The 27,783-nt window shown below is 37.8% G+C and overlaps 1 protein-coding gene across 1 annotated transcript in view; it reads left to right on the forward strand.

Annotated features, from left to right (window-relative positions):
• The window catches only part of ATRX (ATRX chromatin remodeler), an 88,551-nt gene extending 62,299 nt beyond the window's left edge, over window positions 1–26,252 (forward strand). Inside the window, exons 23-35 of the mRNA XM_075162707.1 lie at window positions 3,405–3,545; window positions 3,840–3,928; window positions 4,097–4,269; window positions 4,629–4,782; window positions 5,073–5,176; window positions 7,262–7,370; window positions 8,467–8,644; window positions 10,049–10,243; window positions 19,303–19,452; window positions 20,651–20,776; window positions 21,687–21,782; window positions 22,347–22,475; window positions 23,324–26,252. Of these exons, the coding sequence (XP_075018808.1) occupies window positions 3,405–3,545; window positions 3,840–3,928; window positions 4,097–4,269; window positions 4,629–4,782; window positions 5,073–5,176; window positions 7,262–7,370; window positions 8,467–8,644; window positions 10,049–10,243; window positions 19,303–19,452; window positions 20,651–20,776; window positions 21,687–21,782; window positions 22,347–22,475; window positions 23,324–23,602 (1,923 nt within the window). The 3' untranslated portion in view covers window positions 23,603–26,252. The remainder of the gene's footprint in view (window positions 1–3,404; window positions 3,546–3,839; window positions 3,929–4,096; window positions 4,270–4,628; window positions 4,783–5,072; window positions 5,177–7,261; window positions 7,371–8,466; window positions 8,645–10,048; window positions 10,244–19,302; window positions 19,453–20,650; window positions 20,777–21,686; window positions 21,783–22,346; window positions 22,476–23,323) is intronic.
• Window positions 26,253–27,783: the final 1,531 nt, after the last annotated feature.

Genomic DNA, 27,783 nt, shown 5'->3' on the forward strand with positions numbered 1-27,783 from the left:
TTGCAGTTTTCTTTTGTCATTATGCTAGCTGAAGCTGTTATTTGTCAAATACTGGCTCTTTTGTGGAACTATCTCTTCTTTTGTTCTCAAAACCCACAAATCTGGTTTTCGCAATGACCGTGCTTTTCATCAGCTTTCAGTGGGGTCTTGACTGGTCTGTCTTGCAAGTCTTGGGACTTGTGTCTTCCCAATAAAATGTAAATTTGTTTAATTGAAAAGGTGTATAAGGAAAAATAAACCCAAAACCCCAAAATACGTTTTTGTGGGCTGGTGTGCTGTTCACTTACATTAAGATAAGCCACTGCAGCTTGTAATTTTAGTATATCAAGGTATTGGAATATCAACACTTCTAAATGTTATACACGTACGTACCACATAAACTATTAGAATGGTAATCTCAAGGAACTTTTAGTGAGGTTTTCTGTACCGCTGTGCTTCATGCAGCCATATTCCTCAGCAGCAGTTTTTGGGTTCTGGAGCAACTCTGGTTTTTTAAATACTGTTTATAATAATTGACTTAATGATGGGGGGTTGAATTCCATAGTCAAGAATGTTTAAGGCACTGCTGTTAGGATTTTGTCTAAAGCTTGAGGCGTGTATTCACTTTTTGTGGAGATTACAAAATGTACTATGTAGTCTGTTGTGCCAGGTTTTTGGGTTTTTGTTGGGTTTTTTTTTTTAAGCCACCTGTCTTAAAATACGTGTCTGTTGCTGATGGATTTTTTTTTTTTAATTATATTTTTCTATTCTGGTTACTTCCCAAGTTTAATTACAAGAAAGATTAATTGTATCTCAAATTAAGCTATGATTTATAGCAATATGAAATTCACTGTGTTGTCTTAATGATTTTAGATTCTGGATAGTACAGTCTGTGATCTCCTAGAGAGAGTGCCAGCTTGACTTCATTTCCACAGTTCTCTTGTCTATTGTCTCTATTTGGCTAAGTTATAGAAGGAAAGAGTTTTGAAGGACCAGTGAAAATAATTTCACTTCTACTGATACCTCCAATAATAATTGGATGCCTAAATGCCAGCTGCCCTGTTTGCCCTTTTACTCCAAAGGAGTAAAAACTTTGTGTTTTATTTAAAAAAAACTATAAAATAACCAAAACAAACACCACCACCACCCCCTTCTTACATTAATAGGACTTCACAACAGTATATAAACAATATATGTTGTAGTGCTGATTCCTAATTAGTTCCGTACTGCAGTCTGTTCTGTGTTGGCTCTACTTTATATAAATGTTCTAAAAAGCAGGTTGGTTGTGTTCTGTTTATTTCTACATCATGCTAAATGCCTTCCAAAAGCTAGTAGCTTAAAAATGATAAGCATTAGCTATTTACTTTACAGGCATGCATCTAAATAATTCAGGTTAAATCTTTGTAGCTCTTCATAGGAACTTTTTAATCACAACAGTTATGGTAGCTTGGTAGGTTAACTTTGGCCTATTTCCGATACAAAATGGGGATGTTTTTGTAATTTCAGACTCTCCCAACACTGGCTTTGTTGGTCTGCCATGCTTTTAGATGGCAATGTAAATCTTTTACAGATCATTGATTAGCGTAAGAGCTAGTGCTGTATGTTTACAGCTGTTCTTCTCTTACTCTTTACGGAAGTCTTTACATACAATGGCTTTCAATACTTCCTTTTTTAATAAAGCAGGCAGCAGATAAGAAGAAGTAGCCCCTAGTCCAGTGTCTGTTAAAGTTACGGGAAAGGTTTGCTCTGGCAAAAAGCCTATTACAGTGAGCTTCAAATTTGCTACATTGTTGGAGTCATTAATTTATTAACAGGGTGTATGTGTAACTAACTATAAGAAAATGCACTGCCTAACAGGTAGTTTAATTAGTCGCCTAGACTTGAAGGCTCACCGAAATTATTTGAGTTTAGCTAAGTTTGTATTTGCCAAAAGGGGTTGTACTGTTTCATGACTTACCGGCCCTTCGTGGGCTGCTTAAACTCCCTGAGCTAGTAGAAAGCGTTATCTGCTTTCTCTGTCTTCGTCTTGGGTTAGCGTCCTGCCAGTTTGGTCGGCTCAGTCAGTGCCAGAGACAATATGAGAAAGAAGAGGGCAAAAGAGAAAGGAAAGACCAACGGCCTCTCTTAGAGGGGGAAAAGCTGTCTAAGCTAACCACGGCTCAGGTCTTCAGGGCAAATCTCTATGCTGGTTGCTGATGCCCACATTAATTCTTTGCATTACTTTTGTATTTCAAAAGGCGATGATGTGCTTTCTGATTTTCATTAAATAAAAAAGCGAGTCTTGCTACTGAAGATAAATTAGAAGGGGAATTGTTGCTTCTCGTCTGCAACTTTTTAAAATCACGTTTTCCTGCGCAGTGTAACAGGCATAAACTAAAATACACACTTTAGATGCAATTTTACCAAGTTTTTCCTTCATTTAGTGAAAACGATACGTGTTTTCTTTCAGTTCTGTAATACAAAAAATTAAAGAGAGTCTATAGTCCTAACAAGGACTTGTTAACTTGAAACTTGTTAACAGCAAGTTTCTCTCTGATGTTAGCTCAGGTTTAGGGAAGTCAAATTTAAGAATGTCTGTTACCCTTAACAATTCCATTTCCCAAAGTCATAGGGGAGCACGAATTGGAAGATACTTGAAGCTGTTGTATGATTAAAACATAGCAAGAACTTGCTTTGTTAAAATATTTGTACTCTGTAGACGTTTACTGGGATTGTCTTGTGCATTGAGCAAATACACCGAATAAGCTTTGTGCCTGTTTTGCCATATTTGATGATTGTGGTGCAATAAATACTATTTTCTTGCAGGTGTACATGCCTTAAATTATGCATATAATAAATATGAAAACCAATCTGTTTCAAGAACCAAAAGTTAATGTGCTGCTTAATGAGAAATTGAGACTACAAAAAAGAAATTTAACTCCATGAATGTTGTACTACTTTGCACTAATTTGTGCTTGGACAATGAAAAAATAGGCTGGGCTTTTTTTAGATTCTTTATTGTAATAGAATACTGCAGCATTACAAGTCATTAAATAAAGGTAGCTTAAAATAGTAAGCCAAATTCATTGAAATCTAAATGCAAATTTTATTCTGTGTTTTCTACCTTGGGCTGCTTTTACAAAACCTGAATAGACATGACTGTCCTTTTAAGAGGATTTGGATTCATTCCTATACTGGGGAAAAATGTGCTTTTATGTAAAAATGTAATCATGTTTCTCATTATCAAGAAAAAGGGGAAAATCTAATTTTGACAACTTTAACTAGGAAAAAAATGCCTGTGACTCAGTAATTTGACCTCTTTTACAAGAGACGTTACAATATGATGTGCATCTGGAAAGAACACTCAGTACTGCACTAACAGATTGTTCAAAGGGGGAACAGTATGTGGCAAACTTACTTCAAGGTTTCACTCTAAAACCTGAACTTTATTGTCAGGTGTAGGTAGTGGCAATGAAGGTGGAAGAGGCAAAGCTGGAGCTAAACTATTCCAGGATTTCCAGATGTTGAGCAGAATCTGGACTCACCCTTGGTGTTTGCAGCTGGACTATATTAGCAAAGAAAATAAGGTAAATTAGATATATCAAAATACTCTCTATTGAGAACTTTCCAAATAAGTTTTGCCAAATGCTAGGTAAAGTTTCGTCAAATTAATGGAAATCTTTGTTGCTGTGGGGTAATTTTGCTGCTGTTTTTGTGATATTTTTGTTTCTGGGTATGTTGTCATTCTTAAAACATTTTGCAAGGCCAACCCTTTGTAGAACTTACCATTGTTTAAATGAAGAATAAGCAGATGGCTAAAGGTTTAATAAAAGCTTCTGGATGAGCGTACTTAATAAAATTTCTGTTTTTTCTCTTTTGAGGGCTATTTTGATGAAGACAGTCTGGATGAGTTCATAGCTTCAGATTCCGATGAAACTTCAATGAGCTTAAGTTCTGATGATTATGCAAAGTAATTGAGCTTTTATTTGTTGCTATTTGTTGGATTTATTTCACTAATAGAACTTAAGTGATTCCTATAAAAGTGAATGTTTATTTTTTATTTTATATATCTGTTAGAATATGTTCTCTAAGAGTAGAATTTTTAAAAAATAAGGGGTGTACGATGTTACCTTTCTAGGAAAAAAAAATCCAAGGGGAAAAAAGTGAAGAAAGAGTGTAGCTCAAGCGGAAGTGGCAGTGATAATGATGTTGAAGTCATTAAAGTCTGGAATTCAAGATCTCGTGGAGGTGGAGAAGGAAATGCAGAAGAACTCGTAAACAACCCTCCATCGGTTACAAAATCAGATGAAGGTGATTATAATATACAAGTAAATAAAATACAAAGCAGCTTAATTTTGCAAAAGGTGATTTGAGAGGGCTCTCAGGAATTCTGCTTTGTTGCAAAATGGCAAATTCCTTAATTCCATGAACAACTACTATGCTTGCAGCTCCTGCTACTTCTAATAATATAGTCTGCCTGGAAAAACAAGGGGCTAATCTGGTAATTGCTAATAGTGCAAACGCTATTTTTTTTCTTTGCCCGTTTAACTCTTTTCATACCAGTTAAGCCTAATAATGAGGAAACAATTCTGTAGTTCAGACATTTCAAAGCATTTAAATGGAGACTGTGGCTTTATCTTTTGAAATTTTTTTTTGCTTGTTTTTTATAGGCAAAGCTACATCCTCTTCCAATCCTGGTAGCCCAGCGCCAGATTGGTACAAAGATTTTGTCACTGATGCAGATGCTGAAGTGTTGGAACATTCTGGGAAAATGGTGCTTCTCTTTGAAATTCTTCGAATGGCAGAGGAGCTTGGAGACAAAGTGTAAGTCAGTTCTAGAGATATTTTTAATGACCTTATAAATGTATTAGTCTGACAGTGTTCTTCACATCATAATGCTGTAGCTGTTTTCTGAAGCAAATGTGCATGCTACATTCGTTTTTATCAGTGAGTTTTCCCATACATGCATGTACTCCACCAAAGTCTGTCTTTGTGTCTAGAAAGGCTGTTTATTTCAAAGGTAGTATCAGAGTGAGGAGGGGAGAAAAATAAAGCAATACAATAATTAAAATAACCTCAGAGATGAATTTTGTGTTTCCTGTTCCTGTTTTCAGCCTAGTATTTAGCCAGTCCCTAATATCTCTGGATTTGATAGAAGATTTTCTGGAGCTGGCCAACAGGGAGAAAACTGACAAAGAGAAGCCTCCTATTTATAAAGGTGAGCGTCACCGTGAACAATTGCAAAGCTAGTAAGTTTTTTACAAGTCTTTATTCAGTCCAAAGGGAATGGATTTGAAATAATTGTTTTCATTAGAAGTATTGTATGTTCTGTACTATTCCTGAAGTTGGCAGGATTATTGGTCTCCTCTGCAGGTGGTCTCGGCTATCCCATTATGGACTCTTGCTTCTGATGTCGTTCTGTATCATCCGTGCTTAATATAGCTAAGCAGATTAAATGTTCATCATCTGAAAGGAGAGAGGACATTTTGTTAAATTCTGTACAAAAGTGATGTTATATGCTGATGCGTGGCAAATTCTGATCCTTCCTACTGGGAGAGAGATAATGAAAGAAAATTAGACTACTTTAAAACTGTGTGTAGAACATGCAAAATGTGAATTTAGGCTTTATATGTACTGCAGTAGATTGTTTTATGGATTTCGTAAGGGAGCAAAGTATTGAATTAATTATTACCCTAGTGATGCTCAAATGGCGAGGAATTTCTCACTAGCCAGACCTGTCCTCTGCGTAGGATGTTTCTTCTGCTTACTCTGTGAGATCCTCGCAGAGCTCCTGATGATGCAGTTCGTCTTTATGTGAAGTTTTGGTTCCCAATATGTGTTGATTGAAAAATTCCTTTGAATCTGCCATTCCTTTCAAATACCTTATTTCTAAGTGTAAACGTGTTGAACAGTTGCATAAGAGAAGTGTGGCTTAGTGGTACCAACACCATAGTTAGATGAAGATCTCCAGTATCTATCTCTCACCGACTTACTGTTTCTGGCTGTTGTTTCCTTAGCTGCTGAACATTTGTCATCTTCAGATATTACGAGCTGCCTGTATTTTATGGAGTTTTTGCCTTTAGTCCAAGATAATGTTTTAAGGGGTGGGGTTTTCTTCATTTGTGGTAGTTCTTTTGGTAAGCAATTAGACTATGTATCATAGCAAGATTCACCATATAGAGACCTTCCTGACGTAACTCAACAATCTGTTTCTTGTAATTGATTGTATTGAGCAGTGCTGTCTCCTAAAAATGCTGTTTTCTTTATAATTGATGGCAGAGTGGGGTTCATTTTGTGTACATATACCTTGATGGCCATGAATGGGCTATGTGAATTGGGGAGAGAAGAAAATCTTCTATCAGCTGTAACAATTTTTTTCCCTATCTGGCAAGAAGTAGCAATAAGTCACAGAGAAATTAAACTCAAAAAAGATTTTTCTGAATTTCAGTTCCAAAATGATTAGGCCTTGACTTTTGAAATCGCCTTTTGAGCATTTACTTGTGAATGCTATTTGTATGGGAGAGACTTACGTACACTAATTGTGTAACAGGAAACTGCACAGATCAATTAGAGAAGTACAATTAGTACTATAATGCCTAAAGATTAGATGTAGTTACTTTTTAAAATTAACTTTGGCTCCAAGTTAAAGCGTATCTCTACAAATGTGTATATACAACCAGAAATAATGAAAAAAGAGGAAATACCCCCAAAAAGCTCAGGTCTTTTCAAATACTTCAGTTAAATTTTAACCTTGGAACATAATTTGATTATAAATTTGTATCTTTAAATTCCAATCTGCATAAAACTGCTTTGAGGAGTGTCATCAGTTGATCTTTTTGTAAAAAATAACAAAATCTTAAGAAGAAATGGATAGTGGTAGATGCTGGATACTTTTTGCAAGGTAAAATTATATTGACAACATTTATTTTATTCTATTTTTGAATCTTTTTAGATAAAATTGGTTTAGGGTTTGTAGGAGCTATTGCAGGCTTGTGGATGATCATTGTCATCACAAATGCAATTGCTATTATTTTTTGTCATGTTACATATTTTACATTTTGTTATGCAAGCTTCACTACATAATTTTCAAGGCATGCCTGTGGCAAGCAGCTGTATCTTCCAAAAACATTCTCTATCTTGAATAACTTATAGTCTTCTCCCATTGTTTTAAAATGTCAGAGAATAGTGTATTTTATGTTCCATATTTGTTCTTTTACTATTTAGAGAGTTGTGTATATGCAGTATTACCAGTCTGGTTACTTATGCAACCAGCATTTTAATAATTTGACTATTACACTTACAGGTGAAGGAAAATGGTTCAGAAACATTGATTACTATCGCTTAGATGGTTCAACTACAGCTCAGTCAAGAAAGAAATGGGCTGAAGAATTTAATGATGAAACTAATGTGAGGTGAGATCTCTTCTGATATATATGCTTGATTTTCCCCCTTCTCTTTCTTTTGTTCCCTATTTCTTTGTTACTTGTATTAGCTTAATGACCTCTTAAGGCTAGGCAAATAAATATTACAATGTTGTCAGGTGTAGAACTTCCACAAAAAACGTGCGACGACAATAGGTTTCTAGTTTCCTGAGATTACTTCCATTTGTACTGATCAATACTTGTTCAGTGTTCCTTGCTGTTTCCATTCTTGTTTAGATTGTAAGCAATTTGGATGCGAGACGGTCTTTCTATTACAATTACTTAAAAGGATATGAAGACCTAGGAAGGTCAGAGCCCAGTGGGGTCTGGCCAGAAGACAGCAGTCACTTGGTCAGTCAGAAGCATATAGCTCTCTTAGCTGTCTCCAGATTGTCTGCCAGCCATCCACCGTCCATACAAGATGGGACTTTCAAATCTGATTTGGATAGGTAGATAGGTACAAACTTGTACAAGTTTAATGAAGTTAAGGAGCTTCACCTTCCTAGATTTGTTTAAAAAATAAAATATGTAGTTATGTTGCAGTCATTTATAATGTACAGGAAAAAAAAAGTTGAACAAAGTAAACTAATTCAGTGTTAATGCTCTTAAATAGTTTATTGTGTCAGATATCTGTCAAGAGCTCATTTTAAGTTGAACCTGAGTGAGATGGTATTCAAAAAAAGCAGATACATCAAAGAGACAGTGTCATTTTAGAGTTATCCTGACAGTTTGCTAGCCAGGAAACAGTTTCAGTAGCATGGGATATGCCTGTTTAAAATTATGGTTTAATTTGATATAACTAATTTTATTAGAGTTTGAAAATGCAAAAACCAAAATTTTTTTCTTACTTTCTTACTCACCATTTTTTCTTAACAGTTGGTTTGCAAAAGGCCCTGACCTGTATTTCTGAGAGTGTATGCAACTTTTGCTAAAAGTGTTGTCCTTGTAAAATCTGTATCTGTTTTATGCTTAATACAGTATTTTAATGAGGTTTTTGAGTGTATGAACAACTCCATAGTAACACAGCAACGTGGGAACAATATTTGTTTTCCAAATATTAAAATTCTGCAACTTTTCTCTGTTCCAGAGGCCGCTTGTTTATTATATCCACTAAAGCAGGTTCCCTTGGAATTAATCTTGTGGCTGCTAATAGAGTAATCATCTTTGATGCTTCTTGGAACCCATCGTATGACATCCAGAGTATTTTCAGGGTTTACCGCTTTGGGCAGAACAAACCTGTGTTTGTGTACAGGTTTTTGGCTCAGGTAGGTTTCTGTCTTTTTTGTGATATTCTGGTCCTGCAGTCAAATCTGTAAACTGTAACTATTTGGACTGTAACTATTTGGACTTGTGTTGAAGTCTGTAGTGGTCCACCGTGATCCAGTCATCTTCCAGCCTAATCTGATAGCGGTATTTGGCCACTGAAAAAACTCTTGAAGGAAAGATTGGTAAAATAAATATCAACTTAATTTTTTTCCTGTTAAGCCTACCTTGTCTGATACTTTGTGTAACACAAATTCTGGAATTCTAGCAGTGATTCACACAACCAGACTCAGAATAGTGTTCTCAGCTTTTTTAATTTGCACACCACTAAAAATTCTTAATTGAATAGACTGCATAGAGGATGGTTGTAGTTAGGCAATAGGCTTGCTCAGTGTAGCTGTCTTCTACAGACCCCTGGTCTGTGGGCCCCTGACGGTCCAACTGGAATGAAAACACAGGGAGGTAAAGAATTTTTTATAAAAAGGTGTCCAGTCATGATTTGAAAACTTGTGTCACACTTCTATCACCCTACAAATATTAAAGATGTGTAATAATTCTGATGGTCACTGATCTATGCTTTTTTAAGTATAATGCCATTATTTCTGTTAGGAAGTATCTTGCTTCATCTTCTAGTTCTTCAGGTGTTAGAGTAGACCGAAGACCTTTTCCCAGTAACAGTACTTAGCTCTTGATCAAGTCACTATTTACTTGCTGACTTAAATAGATTACTTTTTGTAACACGTTACTGTCAGACATGGGTTTTTTCTTCAGGCTTCAGTCTATTTTTATAGTTTTCTATGTGTACTTTTGAACTGTTGATATCCTTTTTAAATTACGATGTTCAGAACAGGCTGTGCTGTTCTCATACTTCTCATAGTCATAATTTTTTTTTTTAAAGTAATTTTCCTTTTTTCATCAATGATCTAATTTTTTCATACGCAGCTGTGATGAATTAGACTTGACTGCTTCCCTTCCCTTCTCCTCTCCACCCCAGTGATACGGTATCTGTTTTCCTTTTTACAGGCTGTTCAAAGCAGCAAAATAAGGTACATGCTGTGGAAATTGCCATTTTTTTGTCATAATCCTACTTTGGGGAATTGAAGCAAAAACGGATCTCTTCAAAAAACTACTGAAAAAATACATTTCTTACTCTAGTCAATAGCTAGATGACATCTGTCACGTACACAATTCCTATTACTTTGTGTTCGCTTCCAGGAAGGGTTTTTCTTTTTTTTTCTCAGCAAACAAAGTGTTTTCAGGTCATTTTGCAGATATGGGGTCAAAGAAAAGAGGAAAATAGAGCACTGTTATGTTGTTACTCTAGCTGTTTTATATCTATCAATTTTTTTTCCTATATAACAAGAAGGTCCAGTATTTGTATGAAAGTGAGTGTCTTCGTTTTTTAGGGAACGATGGAAGACAAGATCTATGATCGTCAGGTAACAAAGCAGTCATTGTCTTTCCGAGTTGTCGACCAACAGCAAGTTGAACGTCATTTTACTATGAATGAACTTACAGAGCTGTACACTTTTGAGCCAGATTTGCTGGATGATCCTAATTCAGAAAAGAAAAAGAAGAGAGATACACCAATGTTGCCAAAAGTAAGTTGACGCACATCACTAGGAATTATATACTATAAAAATAACTTACATCTGATTAAGGACATGGTGTATTTGATCTTGGAAGGAGAAGAGTGCTGCTTTTTCACTTTAGAGCGGTATTTTTCACTTCGAATGGAGCTGAATAGCAGGTAAGACAATAAAATATGTGATTAATATAACGGATGGTATAAGGAGCTAAATAATGAGTTTCCCTTCAATGTAATTGACAGTATAAGAAAAAGATCTTCAGTTAAAGGACAGAAATCTTAAATCAGAACAAACAAATACTTTTCCACACGATTTCAGTGAATAGAAGTTTTACTGCAGGAAGCTGTGGAAGCCAAGATTCAAATTAACATGGGTGCTGGTGATACCTAGCATTACCTCAATTTGTGATAACAAATCTGTGAGGTGATACTGTCCTTCAGGATCTGTTTTTTATCTACCTAGGTAAGACTTTGTAAGAGTCAAATTAATCCATGCTCTCCTTTGCCACGCCTTTTTCATAGAATCACAGAATCATTAAGGTTGGAAAAGACCTCTAAGATCATCGAGTCCAACCATCAACCCAACACTACCATGCCCACTAAACCATGTCCCTAAGCGCCTCATCTACATATCTTTTAAATACCTCCAGGGATGGTGACTCCACCACTTCCGTGGGCAGCCTGTTCCAAGGCCTGACCACTCTTTCAGTAAAGAAATTTCTCCTAATGTTCAATCTAAACCTCCCCTGGCGCAACTTGAGGCCATTTCCTCTCGTCCTATCGCTGTCACTTGGGAGAAGAGACCAACCCCCACCTCGCTACAACCTCCTTTCAGGTAGTTGTAGAGCGCGATGAGGTCTCCCCTCAGCCTCCTCTTCTCCAGACTAAACAACCCCAGTTCCCTCAGCCGCTCCCCATCAGACTTGTGCTCCAGGCCCTTCACCAGCTTCGTTGCCCTCCTCTGGACACGCTCCAGCACCTCCATGTCCTTCTTGTAGTGAGGGGCCCAAAACCGAACACAGTATTCGAGGTGCGGCTTCACCAGTGCCGAGTACAGGGGCACGATCACCTCCCTGCTCCTGCTGGCCACACTATTTCTGATACAGGCCAGGATGCCGTTGGCCTTCTTGGCCACCTGGGCACACTGCCGGCTCATGTTCAGCCGGCTGTCAACCAGCACCCCCAGGTCCTTTCCTGACAGGCAGCTTTCCAGCTTGGTTTTTAGTTCCTTGTTTAACTCTTCTTGTAGGGACAATTAATAGAGATACAGTAGAGACGGGGAAAGAGTTGCCCTTATTTACTGTTTGTGAGGAAATTTGGACAACGTAAGATTTTGTAATCTGTTCTTAGTGTTGCCAGTACTAGCAGAGACCAGTGACATTTTTGTAGACAATCATTTACACAACTTAGTGAGAATGCTGATATTCTATACTCTGAGGTAATACGAAGTAGTGATGTCAGACCTTTTTCCGACTTGGTGTTAAATGAACTTTTAAAGATCATAATGGTTTGTTTTCTCTGAGGCCTGTCTAAATCTCTTTGTAATGAATGTGGAGTGTGTAGTAGTGGTTCATTGTCACTGCTCTACGTGGTAGTGGTTCACTATCCTACGTGATATTTAAGGAACTGAAAAATTTACTAACTGTTAAAAATAAAACTATAACTTTTACCGTCAGCCAGGAGTAAACTTCAGGGGAAAGAATAACTGGCTCAGTTATTTTTTCTTTTTTTCCAAGTCAGTTTGTATTTAAGGTTAGGCTAAGGTTTTGTAGTTTGTCTAATTTACATTCTTTGTGTATGTGGTCTGCTAAAGACTAATTCATCATTAAACTGTTCTGCAATTATTTTCGCTTCTTACCAGGTGAATAGCTAGTAAACAGTAACACGTAAATGTGTAGCCCGCGATTAGTTAACTGGTTAAATTTCTGAGTTACTACTGTGTTTAGGTCATTATACAGTATCTGGGTGTCGGGAGAGAGGTTTTCAGTTTGTAAATCTATTAATTTCCAAGGAAAAATGGTATGTTTTCCGTTCTAGGCTATCTGTAGACCACTATAATATAATAAATTGTGGTCAGGCATCACATTGGCATTCTTAATAGTTAAGCCGTTCTCTGAAACAGTCTGTTAGACCACCTACAGTGTGGGTGCAGCTGCTGGGGGGATTTAGGAAGTGTTAGCCCTCTAAGTGTTAGTCGCTGTTGCACATGCTTTTTAAAACCCTTGAAAACAAACTTTAATGACTGTATCTAAGCTCTTCTTATTACACTGTTTCTCACTGTAAGCAGTAAACTGTAGATAACTGAAGATTTTATTCTACCTTTTTACTATGTTGTACATTGTTATTTTGGCAAATTCATTTTTGAATTTAAAACATCTTCCTTTAGGTTATAATTAGTAGTATTTATTTTATCTTTTTTACATTCTTAGTTGGTTTATGCCATATACATTTATGCTTCCACAAACTCATAGCTAATGCATCACCATTTGCTGCTGCTGCTAATTTTTAAGAAAATAAAAATAGGTCGAAAGCCTGTGAAGGAACTGAATATGCTTACTCAAAGCATTAATCAATCCAATAATTATATTTCGAAAGTTACTTGTTTTCTTTTACAATAATAAATCAATTAATGAAGTATAATGTAAAAGAGAAAGTTTATAAACTCCAAACTTACTTTATCATTCAGTTTTAAATATTGAGTTCCATATTAAGTTCCAATTAAATATTAATTCCCTTCCAACCATCAGTGTAAGGTTCGTGTAAATTAAGTTGAATACAAGCTTTTAACCAAGTCCCTGGCTGTGAATAGAGCAAATCTGTGTACTGGAATTCTCTTTCGTTTTTTCATGGTTTTAGCAAACAGTATTGAATGGAATTTCATCCTTCTAAAGATGTGCATCTTAGTACATACTGTGTGCAAATTTGTAATCCCTTTTTTTTATTTGTTGGTTGAAAAGGCTATAAATCAGGTAAATTCATCTTATTTTAGCAGTTTCTGTATTTATTTGTTGAAAGCAGGGCTTTGCCTTCCTGATAGCCTCACAGAATATGGGAAGCTAGCCATTAACCCCCAAATATTCTTCCCCTTTCTTTGTCCCCCCTGAATTAGTCTTGGTAGTGAGGAAGAATCATGCTGGACGCTGAGTTCCCTCAGCTCCTGCAGAAGTTGGGAGCTGAGAGCTGCAGGTGTGAAGTGTCGTAGGAAGTACGTAACTCCCGAGGCGCATTTTTAGCCGGCTGGCAGAGTAGCCGGTGGCGTGCGTGGTAGCTGGTGTTTTCCTGTGTCGTCGGTATAGTTGTGGTGAAAACTTCTCCAAAATGTTAGAGAGGGGGAAAGTGTTCCCAGCAGCGTTAATAAAAATCAGTAGCTGTCATCATGTAAAGTACTACTTGCGGTTTGGGCTTTGGGCAGGGAGTCTGAGGGTAGGACTGAAGTCCGCTCTGTAAGGCCATCAAATACGCCTGAGTGGCGAGTTACCATGAACGAATCCTGGGTAGTTCAGCCAAGGGAAAACGCCGAGGGAATAGTTAGATTTAGGGTGGCTCCTCTGCTGATGGCATTGACCTGCCTTGCCTGGACGAGTAGTGCTTAGCACCAAGGTAGTAAACGGTCCAAAGGAATTTATATTGGAGAGCTTGTTTCCTTTGGTACTTATGTTTACTATTTTGATGATCCCACTTTTTTTTAATTATTCTTGGCTGCGTTTATCTTCCTGGTGAAACTCCGCTGATTGGGATATTTTGTTTTCATTTTATCCACAATTAGGCTCTTGCTTTGCACACAAAACTGAGCTAGTCCAGTAGTTGCAGTGACTCCTTCCTTGATTCCTGTGATCTGTGTAATTGAATTGTGGCTCATGCCTTATTTATAATATTGTAAGTTTAACTTTTATGTTTTATTTACTATTCTGTCTTTTTTTGTTCTCTAAAATCCTACATAAACAATCAAAAGTAAGTGTCAGCTCTAGGAAATACTGCAGTGGATGTTATTCTGTAAATTGTGCAAGGTTATTCATTCAGAAAGTTAACTATCACTTATTCCAGTGTAATTTTAGCAGAAATACATGATTTAGCTTTATAATTATAAAACTTCTTAACAATTAAATGACTTTAACATCACACTCATAGCATTTTTTTTAAAAATTTGATTAAGACGACTATTGATATGCTTATGAAAACATTTTATTGTCATATCGATTAATTACACAGCATTTGGAGATTAAAATTCTCTTTAAGATCGTGTTGCGTGATACTCCGATGCTTTGTTCATGGCAAGTTCAGCACACCCAACCTGATCTCTGCAGCTCTTGGCTGGGAACAAAGGCCACTAAAACTTTACCTGTATTACTCTTCCGTCATTGAGCTGTCTGCCCCTTGCTTACAAAGACTGAGCTGTTCCTTTATAATTACCAGCAAAGCAAAATAGGCATTTAGGCTAAAAGAAGGCTTTAGTTCTGCCTTTTACAGGTTTTGTGTATAATTGTCTCTCTTTGTCTTCAGGCCTCTTTTACATCTTCAAAGCATAGTCTGTTGAACACTGTTATCACTGTGTAATTTTACTGTTGTGCAGACAGAAAGGTAAGGGATTACCTTTGTAATCCTTAGCATTGGTGTGAAATGCACAGTAAAAACACGTAAATACACTAAAAGTGTCAAGTGGAGATACAGCTAGGCTCTGAAAGAACAGACTCCTCAGAACATGGGTAGAAAGATGTTTGAAAATACACATTTTGGAATTGACCCCTTCCGAGCATGCTTTTTAGAGGGAATTATGAATATGAATTAGGTGAAATGTTTTCCATCTTTTCTCCAACCGTCTAAGCATGAATGTGGAAAAACCTGGAGGGATGATAGGTTTTCTGCTGGATGTCTGCTAAGTCAGAGAACTTCTTGACTTCAGTGACACCCCACAGTAGGAAGGTTCTTTAGGTATGCAGCCCGGAGTCGTGTTTGTTGAGGAGGAGTGATTCGGCGCTGAGCGTTAGCGTTCTTCTTGTAACTCCTAGTTTTAACACTTGTCAACTTCTTTGATGTAAGAAGAAAAATGTTTTTTAATTCTTGTGTTTTTAATGGGTTAGGAGAATTCATTCAATACTGTTTTGAAAGTCAGAAGTAAAGCCATTATGTGAGTGAAGAAACGAATACTACTTGATTTTTAAAATACATCCTTGAGAATTTTGTTTTTGCAATAATTCAAGTTCCAGTCAAAGACCAGTTTTCTTAGAAAGTGTTGTTAAGGCGGGGGAAGACGCTGAATGTTGCTATTTTATATAAAAAGTCACACGGCAAATGTGCAGTATGTAGTTTTCCTGGAAGCTTATCAAAGTTTTGTATCAGGTTTTAATTTTAGCCGCAGTTTTCTGCCCTTTGTGGTCTGAACAAGACCTTCGGGTTGCCGAGGAGTGCTGAGGAGCCAGCGCGTACAGTTCTCGGGGGAAAACGCCTGTTGCACTACAACTGTAACTTCACAGTGCCATTTCTCTGCCCTTACCCCTCTGAAACAGCTTCTGTGTCTTGAACAATGTAAATACTTCGTTTTAACAGAATATTTTTATTATGAATGTTGTTCACATGAATTATTAAATTAGTCTTAACTTCCACTGCTTGATTTCATTCATCTGCTATCCCTGCAGACTTGAAAAAGGACTACTTCAGAAATTCAGTCCAAAAAAGGTGTAACAGGTGTATTAAGACTGAGTACTCACGCAGTCAAATTTGCTGTATTTAAGTATAGAAATAATTAGTGTATGTAGGCCATGAGCGTTATGCAAACGTAGTGACTCATTATCTAACACAGACTAAAGGCATAAGCAGGTTTTGTTATTATTTCTGTAGAGTAGCAATTCAAAAGGAAAAGATGGTGTAAAATGAGAAAATTCTGTTTAATGTATTATGGTTGTATTTCGGGTGTTACATTTTCCTTGGCTCTGAATTTAACAGTGGATCTGGAGTCTTTTTTTAAATCAATGTGATTTATGACTGGGCTATTGTTTTGGGTTTTTTTAAAGTAGGTTCTCACAGACTCTTAACACTCGGCTCCGGAAGGATTGTATACTGGGTAGACTTGGCTGATACGTAGCTAACTTGAAAAAGGTTTTTTCACCACAGATACTGATAGCCGGACTCAGTGATAAGTGCAATACTTGTGGCTTACCTTGACCAGTGCGGTACGTATTTCAGAGCAGTATATATGAGGTGGGAGCTGGACAAAGACGAGATGGGGGGCACTGTGTGTCCCTTGGAGCTGGCACTATTGCACCCTCTGTTCCTTGCTTATTCTTCCCCAGACCAGCGTGTTCAGTGGATTAGAGTCGCAGTCACATTTTTATGTGAAATGAAGACTTGGCTCAGTTGAGGTCATGTAATGCAGATTGGAAAAGCAGATCAAAATAATAGTGCAGATTCAGTTGCATGTAGTATATCATTATTTTATACTACCTCAGGACATAGCCAGGGCATGTGTTTTACTGTAGTTCCGTACTAGGGGACAATTTTGTGAAGTTTGGAAGGCTGTTGATCTCAGAATCAGAAAAATTTGCTGCTTATTTAAATCTATTTTTATTTTTAATCTTGGAATTAAATGTTCAATTGGTTGAGAAAAACTTGTTTGTGAATTACGACATAACTTGCATTCCTTCATGGAAGATTTCCTTTCTAATACATTTATCTCTCCATAGCATTTAATTTCCGTCAGGATTTTAAAAAGACAAACCTTTTTTTAAAATTCAAAACCTTTTTTCAGTATCTCTTCATTTTTTCATTCTTCACCAGGATTTCATCTTAAAGCTTATAAACCAATTGATAATCATTGTTCTATCAACAAGCTAAATAAATTAAAAGGAATACTTATTCTGATGATTTGTTGTATGTAAGGTGAATTTATTATTTTTTCATTGTAAAATTAAACAAACTAAATGGCAGTACCTTCTATATCCCAGTTTTCAAGCTCCATCATTAAAGTTAATGCAAAATAAAGTTTAGACAAAGAAAAGCAAACACACAGTTGGATGTAATTTAAACCACATTTTGAAGACTGTGTTGGCTAAGTGAGTGTGGATTATATTCCAGTATTGTTTTCAATAATAGTGTTACCATGGAAATTAATGCATATGCATGTCCAGGAACCGTCGACACACTGATGTACAGCTACAGTATGCTGAGAGCACTTTAATTATGTTAACTTGCTTTTGTAATATCTTCTTGACTTCTTCACCCACTTCCTCTAGATGTTTTCGTCATATCCTATTATTGCATCCCTTTTCTCTCACTGCCTTCTTTCCCACCACCCCAAAAATACCACTGTTTGTGTCTTGTGCCCGTTAGGCCTGCAGATATTACATTGATTTTTTTTGTTGAGAAGCTGGCGATGAAAGCATTGATTCAAATTTAGGGAGACCAGATAGTAGAAGGATGAAACAAAGACTAGCTTATATAATCGGTTAACATAATTGAGTTTTAAACACACACGGAAACAAACAACTTTCTGTAGCTGTTGTGAAAAACCACTGGTCGGGACTTCCACATGCAGTTCCCAGTGTTGCTGCAAAAATCTATTTGCTTGTGGGTACAAGCCCTTCTTTCCAATCATTGTTCTATCTAGATTATAAAATGTCAGGGTCGGACAGTTCATACAAATGCTAGCAGAATAAGGGCATGCTGTGGAGTGAGTCTGTAGGTATTCATATAATTCTACTGCAAAAAGTATATTGAGTTCACTGTAATTCGTTTCAGGAGGGCTCCAAAAGTTCAACGAGATAATGTTTTTGTATTATGAATCTCGGACTGAATGCTGAGGTATATTGGAGCTTACTTAATTCAGCAAGCTCATCACTGATACAAGTACATTTAAAAAAACCCATGTTCAATAATTATCTCCAAAAGGGGACTCCTGCGGTGCAGCATGAGCTGTTTTTAATAGTCTTATAGAGCGCGTTTTTGTTCATCCTTTGCAGCATTACCTTTATTTTAACACAAAGAGGCGTCATCTTTGAAAAACTGTGGAGACTGGAATGTTGACTCAGTGAGAATGAGGACTGCAAAACCATTACCAGCTACCTTGAAATACCAGCATTTCACATTCATTTTTTCTATCTGTTTTTATATCACTTTTTAATTGAGATAATGATCTATCATAATGTGGCATCTGTAGTCCAGACAAGGGCAGTAGCAACTTACTATTTTGGCTAGCAGCTAGTTTGGTTTTGCTTTATCTAGGAAATATTCAACATGCTTGTAACTCTGCATTTCAAAAAAAAAAAAAGGATTTATGTATAATTTCTTGTATTAGAAGTCTTGGACTGAATGCTGAGCTATATCGGAGCTTTCTTTTATATGTATGTGTGTGTGTGTGTGTATATATATATAAAAAAAAATACAGATATTTGTATATAAAATGTTAGTATGCCTGTGAACAAAACCTTACAATAGTTTGCCATTATAGGGGACATTGTAGTATATTTTGGTTAACCTTAAAAGCAATTAAGCATTAGGGGTGTTGTGGAATATAGGGGTCTAAATTGCAACCTGCTGATCAAACCTGGTTCATAGCAGTGATTTGACCTTTCTTAGTCCAGATGGGTGGGGGACTATTTTATCTCGACACATGTCTTAACAGTTTTAAGAAAGCATCCTTTTCTGTTGAATGCTGATGGACAGTTGATGGACCAAAGTACTACTTAGTGTTTTAAATCCAGGAGAGGTGCTCTTTACATATTATAAATGCAGATTATTGATAGGTCCTCTCAGGTATCCAGCCTAAGCAAAGGAAAAATCACTGAGCACATTCCATTCTTTTTAGGTTCTTAAACTGCATTTATTGTTGTGGAATCTGAGTGCATTCCTGTGGTTCATTAAGTGATGGGACTGTCACCTCTGTAACAGATTGTTAATCCGTTACCCTCCCTCTGAGGAAAATGGTACTTTTAAATTATTTCTTAATTTTGTTTCGCTGTGAAGTGCTCTGAGCTGCTATTTGTGAAATTGGGTCAAAGCAGTACGTTAGGCATGCGCAAAGAGTAAATGTAATAGAGCTACTGAGTGACCTCTCATTTTATCGTCTCTTCATTTGAACAGGACACAATTCTGGCAGAATTGCTTCAAATCAATAAAGAGTATATAGTTGGGTATCACGAACATGATTCACTCCTGGACCATAAGGAGGAAGAGGAACTCACTGAAGAAGAAAGGAAGGCAGCATGGGCAGAATATGAAGCAGAAAAGAAGGTAAAGCTATCTAATCAGTTTACATATATGAAAGTAACCTTTCCAGATTTAAGTACCACTTACCTTTTCAGTTTGTTTGGGGGAAATTAATTTTGTTATAGGCCAAGAAATGGATATGTAAAGCAAATATGAAAAATGGAGATACCGTGTCTTGTTTGCTGTTTCAATGCTTGTCTTTTGTGCGTATTTTCTTTGTTACTTTGATTTAAAAGTTACTTTTTCCTTTTATTTTCCTTTTACACGCACATTTTTTTCTGTTCGTAATAAAACTCAACTGGTGTCCTGTGTAATACCACTCTTTTACCATTTGAGGGAAATTTCTAGCTCCATTAAAGGTGTACAATTGATTTCAGAATTTTTTGCTACGATCCCACAAACATATAGGCATCTGCCAGAAAGGACCTAAAAAACCTTGGGGGGGGGTTTCCGTTATTCCCTGTGTCTTGTTTATTTGATATTTAAGCAGATTGTAGAATGAAGAAAATTGTAAATTGGCTACAGGTTTGGGATTTTTTTACTGTAAAAGGAATATGATAACTTGGTGTAATTGGAGTCTAATAGGAAAAAATTCCTGGAAAGGCCAAGTTTGATATTAAGATCTGATCAGTAATCTGAAAGTACAAAAAGTGGATGTATAAATTGCCACTGACCATCTTGAGTGAACAAATGGCAAATGAAATGGGAGTATTGGGAGAAGGTTTTGTGAGGGAGAAGAAATAGGAAGATACAATATCGTAAGCACTGAAATGGCCCTATGAGAAATCCATATGGGAGATGAGCTTTATATTCCTGCTAATAAATTATGCATTTCACGTCTTCAAAATTTGATTACAGTCAGGTCAAACTCAACATCAAGTAGTGGGCTTGCAACATAAAAAACGCATCTTAAACAACTTAAGATATTCTAATAAGTCTTGGTCATTTTTTTTCTTCGTATAGCAAATACTTATAATTAAGCTAAACTCCCGTATTACTCAAGACTAGAACTTAGGTTCCTCTGTGATTAAAATGTCCTTCTGAATTAAGGTTTGGAAAGGATCTTCAGTTTACTGAGACAGGTTAGCCTTCATGCGCCGTGTACAGTGCTTGTAGTCTTCTCTAAGGGCTGATTTGTCTGCCTGTGGTATTTCATGGGTTGTTATAGAAGACCATGAATTATCAGAGTTATTCAAATATAAGTGCATTTTGTGTTTTTAAGGGCTTGACTATGCGTTTCAACATGCCGACTGGGACCAATATGCTTCCCACAAATTTCAACTCTCAAACACCGTATATTCCTTTCAATTTGGGTGCTCTGTCAGCAATGAGTAATCAACAGCTGGAGGTAAGTAGCAATCCAAGTAGTGTAACATGTCTGTGGTGCTGTAAGCATGTATGTTTTTTTTCTGTCACAAATAATGGATAATGTCATGCTTAAATATCTTGATATTTATGTAATTGTATTCTGTTTTTAATAGGCTTTTTGTGCGTGTGTGTCTGTAGCTATATTGAAGTCTAACTTGTATGCATATAAACCTATACCTGTGTAGTATCTCAGGATTCTGGAAGATTAACTGCATTCTTTGCAGACGTTAATTACCACATCTAGCTTTCTAACTCCATCTGTCTTCTGTCCGAGAAGGAATGGGAGAGAGGAACGCATGCTCTGTTCCTCGGTTATCTCGGGTCTTGGTTTGCCATCTTCGCTGAAGTAGCTGAGGGCGTTTCTTCCTAATAAGATGCCAGGCTGTAAAGTGCAGGAGTTGAGGCATAGTTGTCGTATGATACCTACTAGTGTCTGGTGAGGAGTCTGTGCTAAAGAACTGAAAATCTGTAACAAAGTGTGCAAATCAGGGGGACCTGTGTTGAATATACCTGAGGAATAATACACAATGCATGCCAGTATTATGCTAAAATAGATAATTTAGCATAATAGATAATATTTTGAGAACACAGAATGAGTTGAAACTGTAACGTCATCAAAGTCAATGTCGTAGAAAATTTGCTTGGGTAGAAGTGTAGCACTCCTGTGATGATCTGAAAACCTTTGGGTACAAAAACAGCTTTTTATAGATACTGTCCACCGTACAAATTGGCAGATTTATACATGCTGGTTCAGTTACTTTATGCTGAAATTCAGTTGTGTGGAAGCCTAGACATTGACTTGTGCAACAGAAGAAAACTTACAAAAGGTTGGCAAAGAAATGCATTCTTTGTATCTGTGCTTTATAATTAATCTTCTGGTTTTTTCTCAGGACCTTATTAATCAAGGAAGAGAGAAAGTTGTGGAAGCAACCAACAGTGTAACTGCAGCAAGAATTCAGCCCCTTGAAGACATCATTTCAACCATAGTGAGTGCAATGGATAACTGTAGGTTTAGATCAGGAGATGGGAAAAGGTTAAACTATCAGGCAAAGAAATTACTATTGAATATGGTCATTCAGCTAATTAATTGCATTATTAATGAATGTAATTTCCAGTTTGTATTGACCTTTATCCCTGCAGCTTGCAGTAACCCTTAATGGGTATCTACATGACATAGAGCCTTAGAGGACTAGCAGTTTAGATCCATAATTATTTGCCATGCTCTGAAAACGCTGATTTTCTACAAATAAGAATAATAATTATACACAAATAAGATGTATTTCTTGTATCTTGTCCTTCCCTATCTATCTTGGGCTGCTATATTTCTCACTTGCTCCCAATAATCTAGAGGGGTATTATCTTAATTAGTGGTTAGAAGAACTAATAACTCAGAGTTCTGATTCTGGTGAAGTATAATTTTGCCTTTACTGGAAATTGAGCTGTGTTTTAACTCTTGATGCAACTCTGAACATAATGCAAGACCTCAGTTACCATTACGCTTTTGTTAAAATGACTGGTGCCAAGAAGGTTTTGGTTTTTTTCCTTTTCAGTGGAAAGAAAATGTAACACTCACAGAGAGCCAAGTACAGGCCCTGGCACTGAGCAGACAGGCAAGCCAGGAGCTTGATGTCAAGCGCCGAGAAGCCATCTATAATGATGTCCTTACTAAACAACAGATGGTAAAATATCTAATATTTATTTGATCGACTGTCTGTGTTTGAACTGGGATGTTCAGTATGGTCTTTGCATGTGTGTGTGTTCATAAAATAGACGTATACGTTTAAGTACATAAATACGTACTTACAGAACGTATGTTTCAATGGGTCAAGTATTTGCTGGCGTTGTGTAACCGTGTATGTGAGGTAACATCAGGAGACGGTGACTTCTGCGGTGTGTTGGATTGCATTGCTCAGCCTCACCGAAGGAGACTCCATGAGAAGTTCATTTAAAAAAAATACTGGCCAGAGTATTTTTCTGGTGAAGTAGTTTGCTTGAAGGTCATGAGGCTTAAAGAGAAATCTGATTCCCAGAGCTCAGAAAGCAACTTGGGAAACAGACATCTTAGAAAGTATTGGTAATGCTTTTTTAGCTTAGAATTATTTTACAAAATCTGAAAGTTGCCCAGATTATGTCAATGGGAAGAGTTTTCTCTTAGGCAAACAAACATTTAGTGACAGTCCGCATGCAGGACTTTCAAAGGGAAGATAAATGGTACCTGACAAATAATGGTGTAACTTATACCTGGGAATAATTTCACAGTATAGTGCATGTTGCCGGAGCAACTTCTCTAAATGCTGCATGCAATACAATAGGCAAGTCATTAAGAGAACTTAGCCCTAAATGGTGTTACTAAGTGGTTTCTACAGTAATCAGCTTGTGAATACCATCACATTAGTGATGGTGATAACAATGGTGCTTTTTTCCTTCTGCCATGCTCTCCCTAACAAATTGATTTTAACTCTGAACTTGATACTTGCAGCGTTGAGAGGGGTCATGCAGTTGTAACAGCTCTACTTTCCCTTCACAGTTAATCAGTTGTGTTCAGAGGATACTTATGAACAGAAGACTACAGCAGCAGTACAATCAGCAGCAACAGCAGCAGATGTCTTACCAGCAAGCAGCAATGAGTCATCTCATGATGCCAAAGCCTCCAAATTTAATCATGAATCCTTCCAACTACCAACAGATAGATATGAGAGGAATGTATCAGTCAGTGTCTGGTGGTATGCAGCCACCACCATTACAACGAGCACCACCCCCAATGAGAGGCAAAAATCCAGGGCCTTCCCCAGGGAAATCAATGTGATTTTGCACTAAAAGCCTAAAGGATTGTTAAAATCAGAGAAAGAACTTTTATTTTTTTAGGAATCAATGGCTTAACAGAACTCAACTGTAAAAAAAAAAAAAAAAAGAAAAAAAAAGTTTGGTTGGTCCCCTTAAATGCCATGTTCCATATTAGTGTTTCAGCTTTGTTTAAATAGGACATAATGTTTTCCCTGTTGTCAGTGATGTTGCCTAGAATCTTCTTACATATGTTGAGTACAGGAGATAACAAGTTGTTTTCAGTGAAAACAAGTCCTCCCGTAACAGTAGCATCTCCACAGGTTTCCTGTCTAAACTCCTATGCTTGCTTTTAGTAGCTGCGAAGCTGTCATCAAATTTGAGAAGCTTAGGAAGGACTGCAGGTCTGTATGTTTCAGTATACCATATGTGAATTGTAAACAGCTGAGTTCTTGATTAGAGTTGATTCCTCAAATTATGGAATACTTTTCTGCTTACCCATTTCTTTGTATTAGTGGGAATATTGTAACAGAAATAGTCTAGTTTCCTGTTGACTGAGGTCTGGGCTCATACTATATAATCTACGCTGAATGAAACAGGAACTGAAAATACTCTTTGAAACAGAATTGAGTACAATGTTCTTAAATACTACTGCTCTGAAACTTTTGAGTCATACAGTTATACAGAAACTGTGTATACAGCCTTAAATAGTGACTTGGGGAAGGTGATTGTCCTTCCCTAGTCTTCTGCCATTTTTTATTTTCAGTTTTATGTGATGGAATAACAAATGGTGATCTTGGAGTTGGAGATGTTTTTCCTTCACACGCTGATTTACTCTATGCGGAGTCCAATACAAAGCACATTTCTGTTAACTCCTTAATGCTGGTGCTACTGTCTTTTCCCATTGCCGGCAGTGGGAGACGGGCCATGACAATTAAATTCCTGGTATTTTGGGGGTTAAAATGGTGATGGTGGCCAGGGTCAAACCCTGTTATATATACAACTTTAGAATGGCAGAACCATTGCTGATTTAAAATCAATACAAAGAAAGTGCTGTAGCAACTTCCAGAGCTGCCAGAACAGTGAAATAACTTTTCCTCTATTAGATAAGAGTTTTGGTTATGCACTCCTCCCCCTTCCCTTTCGTTTGTGTGAAAACATGATTTAGTACACAAAGAGCTTGATTTTTGGTTGTTTTTTTTATGTAGACCAGAGATAAATTTCTGGTTTATTATATATCATTAGCACTCTCTTTACCCACACTTTTTGTGCTTGTGAAGATATAATTAAATACAAATAGGGCTTTTCTTTGAATATAGTTTGGTTGATTCTTCCCCCCCAAAAAAAAGTTTATAATCTGGGGGTAAAAGTAAGCGACAGGAACATTTGAGGCAATGGTGTATCGACTACAGAGAACTCTGGAGAAACGAGCGGATGGAGGTGTTTGCTCCAGATATTGCTGGACTCTTCTGACTTGCTGACATGAACTAAAATTGTTTTGGTTTCTGGAAAGTTTCTTGCAGGAGTTTGAGTTCTTGCCCTGAATGGACAAGTGGTTTTTGCATCTAAATATGCAAATCTTACGTGACATTTCATTTTGTGATTGAAACTTGGTTTGTGATCTGAACAGAGTTTGTTTGACCTGTTGCAAAACCAGCTAACAAGTTGCTGTCTTGTACTCTTTTATTACAAGATACCACAAAAGAACCTCAGTATGTTCTAGTGCTTTGCCAGCTCTACAATTAAATTTAATTTGGGGGGAGGGGAGCAAAGAGAGACGTGTTCACACTAGAAGAAACAAAACGTGAGACTTTGAGACAAACATCTGAAAGCAAATGTACTCTGGGCAACTCTCGCCGATATTCCTACGTGTCGTGAATAAGAGAAATACTTTCTACCAAACCTGGGAATGTTCAATGGAGTTTTACAGTAACTCAAAGACTTAAATGTGGAAGTTTTAGGCAACATTTAAAGGCACATTTTTTTTCATTCTGGACAAAACTATGGATAACAGAAGACTAATGCATAAGAAGAAATCCAAGATAAGCATTGAAATAAAACTTGGACCACTTTGCATACATGTTTCTCACTTGACATTTTAGCTGCATAACAATGTGCTTTGAGTATAACATCAAGCTTTAACAAATATTTAAAGACAGAACATACATCAATAAGATAATAAAAGGCTCATTTTTATATTTGTTTTAGATGTTTTAACTAGATGAAATGGCTTAAGATGACGAATAAAAATGTTGCTTGTAATACAGTTTTGCCTGCTAAATTCTCCACATTTTGTAACCTGTTTATTCCTTTGGATGTAAAGCGTTTTTGCTTAGTATTGTGATATTGTATATGTTTTGTCCCAGTTGTATAGTAATGTTTCAGTCCATCAACCAGCTTTGGCTGCTGAAATCATACAGCTGTGAAGACTTGCCTTTGTTTCTATTAGATGGCTTTTCAGTTCTGTATTAAATATCTTAAGTACTATAGAAAAGGTGTCACCTCTTCCTATAAGGCTGTTTTGTAATATATATAAGGACTGGAAATGTGTTTTTAAAGAGAAGAAGCATTCAAGTATGACGATATACTATCTGTGTTTTCACCATTCAAAGTGCTGTTTAGTAGTTGAAACTTAAACTATTTAATATCTCATTTAATAAAGTGACCAAAATACATCAATGTGCCTTGTGCTACATTCGCAGTACAGCGTGAACTCCGCAGGGATACAGGCTGAGAACGTGTCTTTTGAGAACTGCGCTGCCTGCGAGTTTAAGCTCTCTTATTTTTTTCGACAGCGAGGTACCCGTTAGCCATTAATTTCATTTAGGGAAAATAGTTGTGGTCCAGGTTTTCAAATCATATGAATTGATAGTAGCTTCTGCAGCCAACCTGTCTGTTAAAAACGGTGAGTTACCGCCCAGCAATGAGGTGAAGTTCTACTTGCTCAAATTAGAATAACCTACTTGCATGTTTTAACCTCGTAATTGCACTTCTCTCTTCCTTAGTTATTAAATCCCACCTGTTGGGCAAAAAAAACCCTTTCCTACACAAAAAAAATCGCGTGACAATTGTGTTTTAAATCTGCCCCTATGCTTGTTCCCTGTACTTTTCTGTGGCTCCTGGCCAGCGCTGCAGCCGCGTTACTGCCCGGGTGGGTCTGCTCGGGGAGGTGCAGCTGGTCTTGCCGGTAGCTGAGAGAAAGGGCAGATGCTGTGGAAGTCGTGTCTGGCGTGAAAATAATCAAGCTGTGCTCTAAGGGGCAGTGAGGGCAACACGGCTTTACAGTGTCCTTGTAACTTTTAACTGGATGAAGAACTTCGACAGAGGGCAGCGGGAGGCTTGTGCGTGTGGCGGGGGCTGGATGTTGGCCGTCCGTGTCGGGCTGGGGAGCGTCCCGGGACGAGTCCCCCATCCAAAACGGGCCTGCAAGGTACTCCAGCGCTGAACAGCGACTTTGCGATTGTCAGGTGCTAAATGCTTACCCTGCGGGGTTTTTGTCTTTACCTTAAAAGCAGAACCACTCTGGGCAGGGTAAAGAAAAATCCATTCATCAGTTCAAGCAAAAAGAGTTTTGGAGTTGGATAGATCAACATTTACGGAAAGACAAATGTCCTAAACGTTCCCAGCTGGAGGCGTTTAGAAAAATGCTGGTGTTCGGCGTGAGCGACGCAAGCACGCAGCGTCTGAACTTCCCAGACCTGCTCAGTGTTGAAATAACCCCACGTGCTGTAGAACGTACCCTGGAGATGCGTCCTAGCGTCGAGCAGCGGCGACGCTGCCCGCGCGTGTCTTCGGGAGAGCCGTGCTGCTGTGAAAGCTTGAGAGCGAAGCTGTGACCTCGGGGATGGTTTGGGTCTCGGAGGCGTGCGCAAACCTTCCTCGGGCGATGGCAGCCAGGCGCTCTGCAGCGAAGGGTCTGGAGAAGCTCCGGGTCCGCTGCGCGCAGGCGGGACGAGCGGTTCGTCCCGCGCGCGACCCTGGGTTGCGGCCACTGCGCCGCAGCCACGCCGAAAGCCGTTTTTCATCTGGTCGCGGCTCCCGCACCTGCTGTGCCCGGTGAGGAGGCGGTGACCAGAGGAGGGCATTGGGAAAGGGCTGAGGCCTGAAACGGGGACGCTGCCCTGGAGAAGGGCAGGGGGGCTCTGGGGGGAGGGTGGCCCCCCCCCCCCCAGGTCTGTGCTCAGCCGCTTTCGAGGTCTGATCTCA

Source organism: Calonectris borealis, chromosome 13 (genome assembly GCF_964195595.1).
Source record: "Calonectris borealis chromosome 13, bCalBor7.hap1.2, whole genome shotgun sequence".
Taxonomy (NCBI): Eukaryota; Metazoa; Chordata; class Aves; order Procellariiformes; family Procellariidae; genus Calonectris; species Calonectris borealis.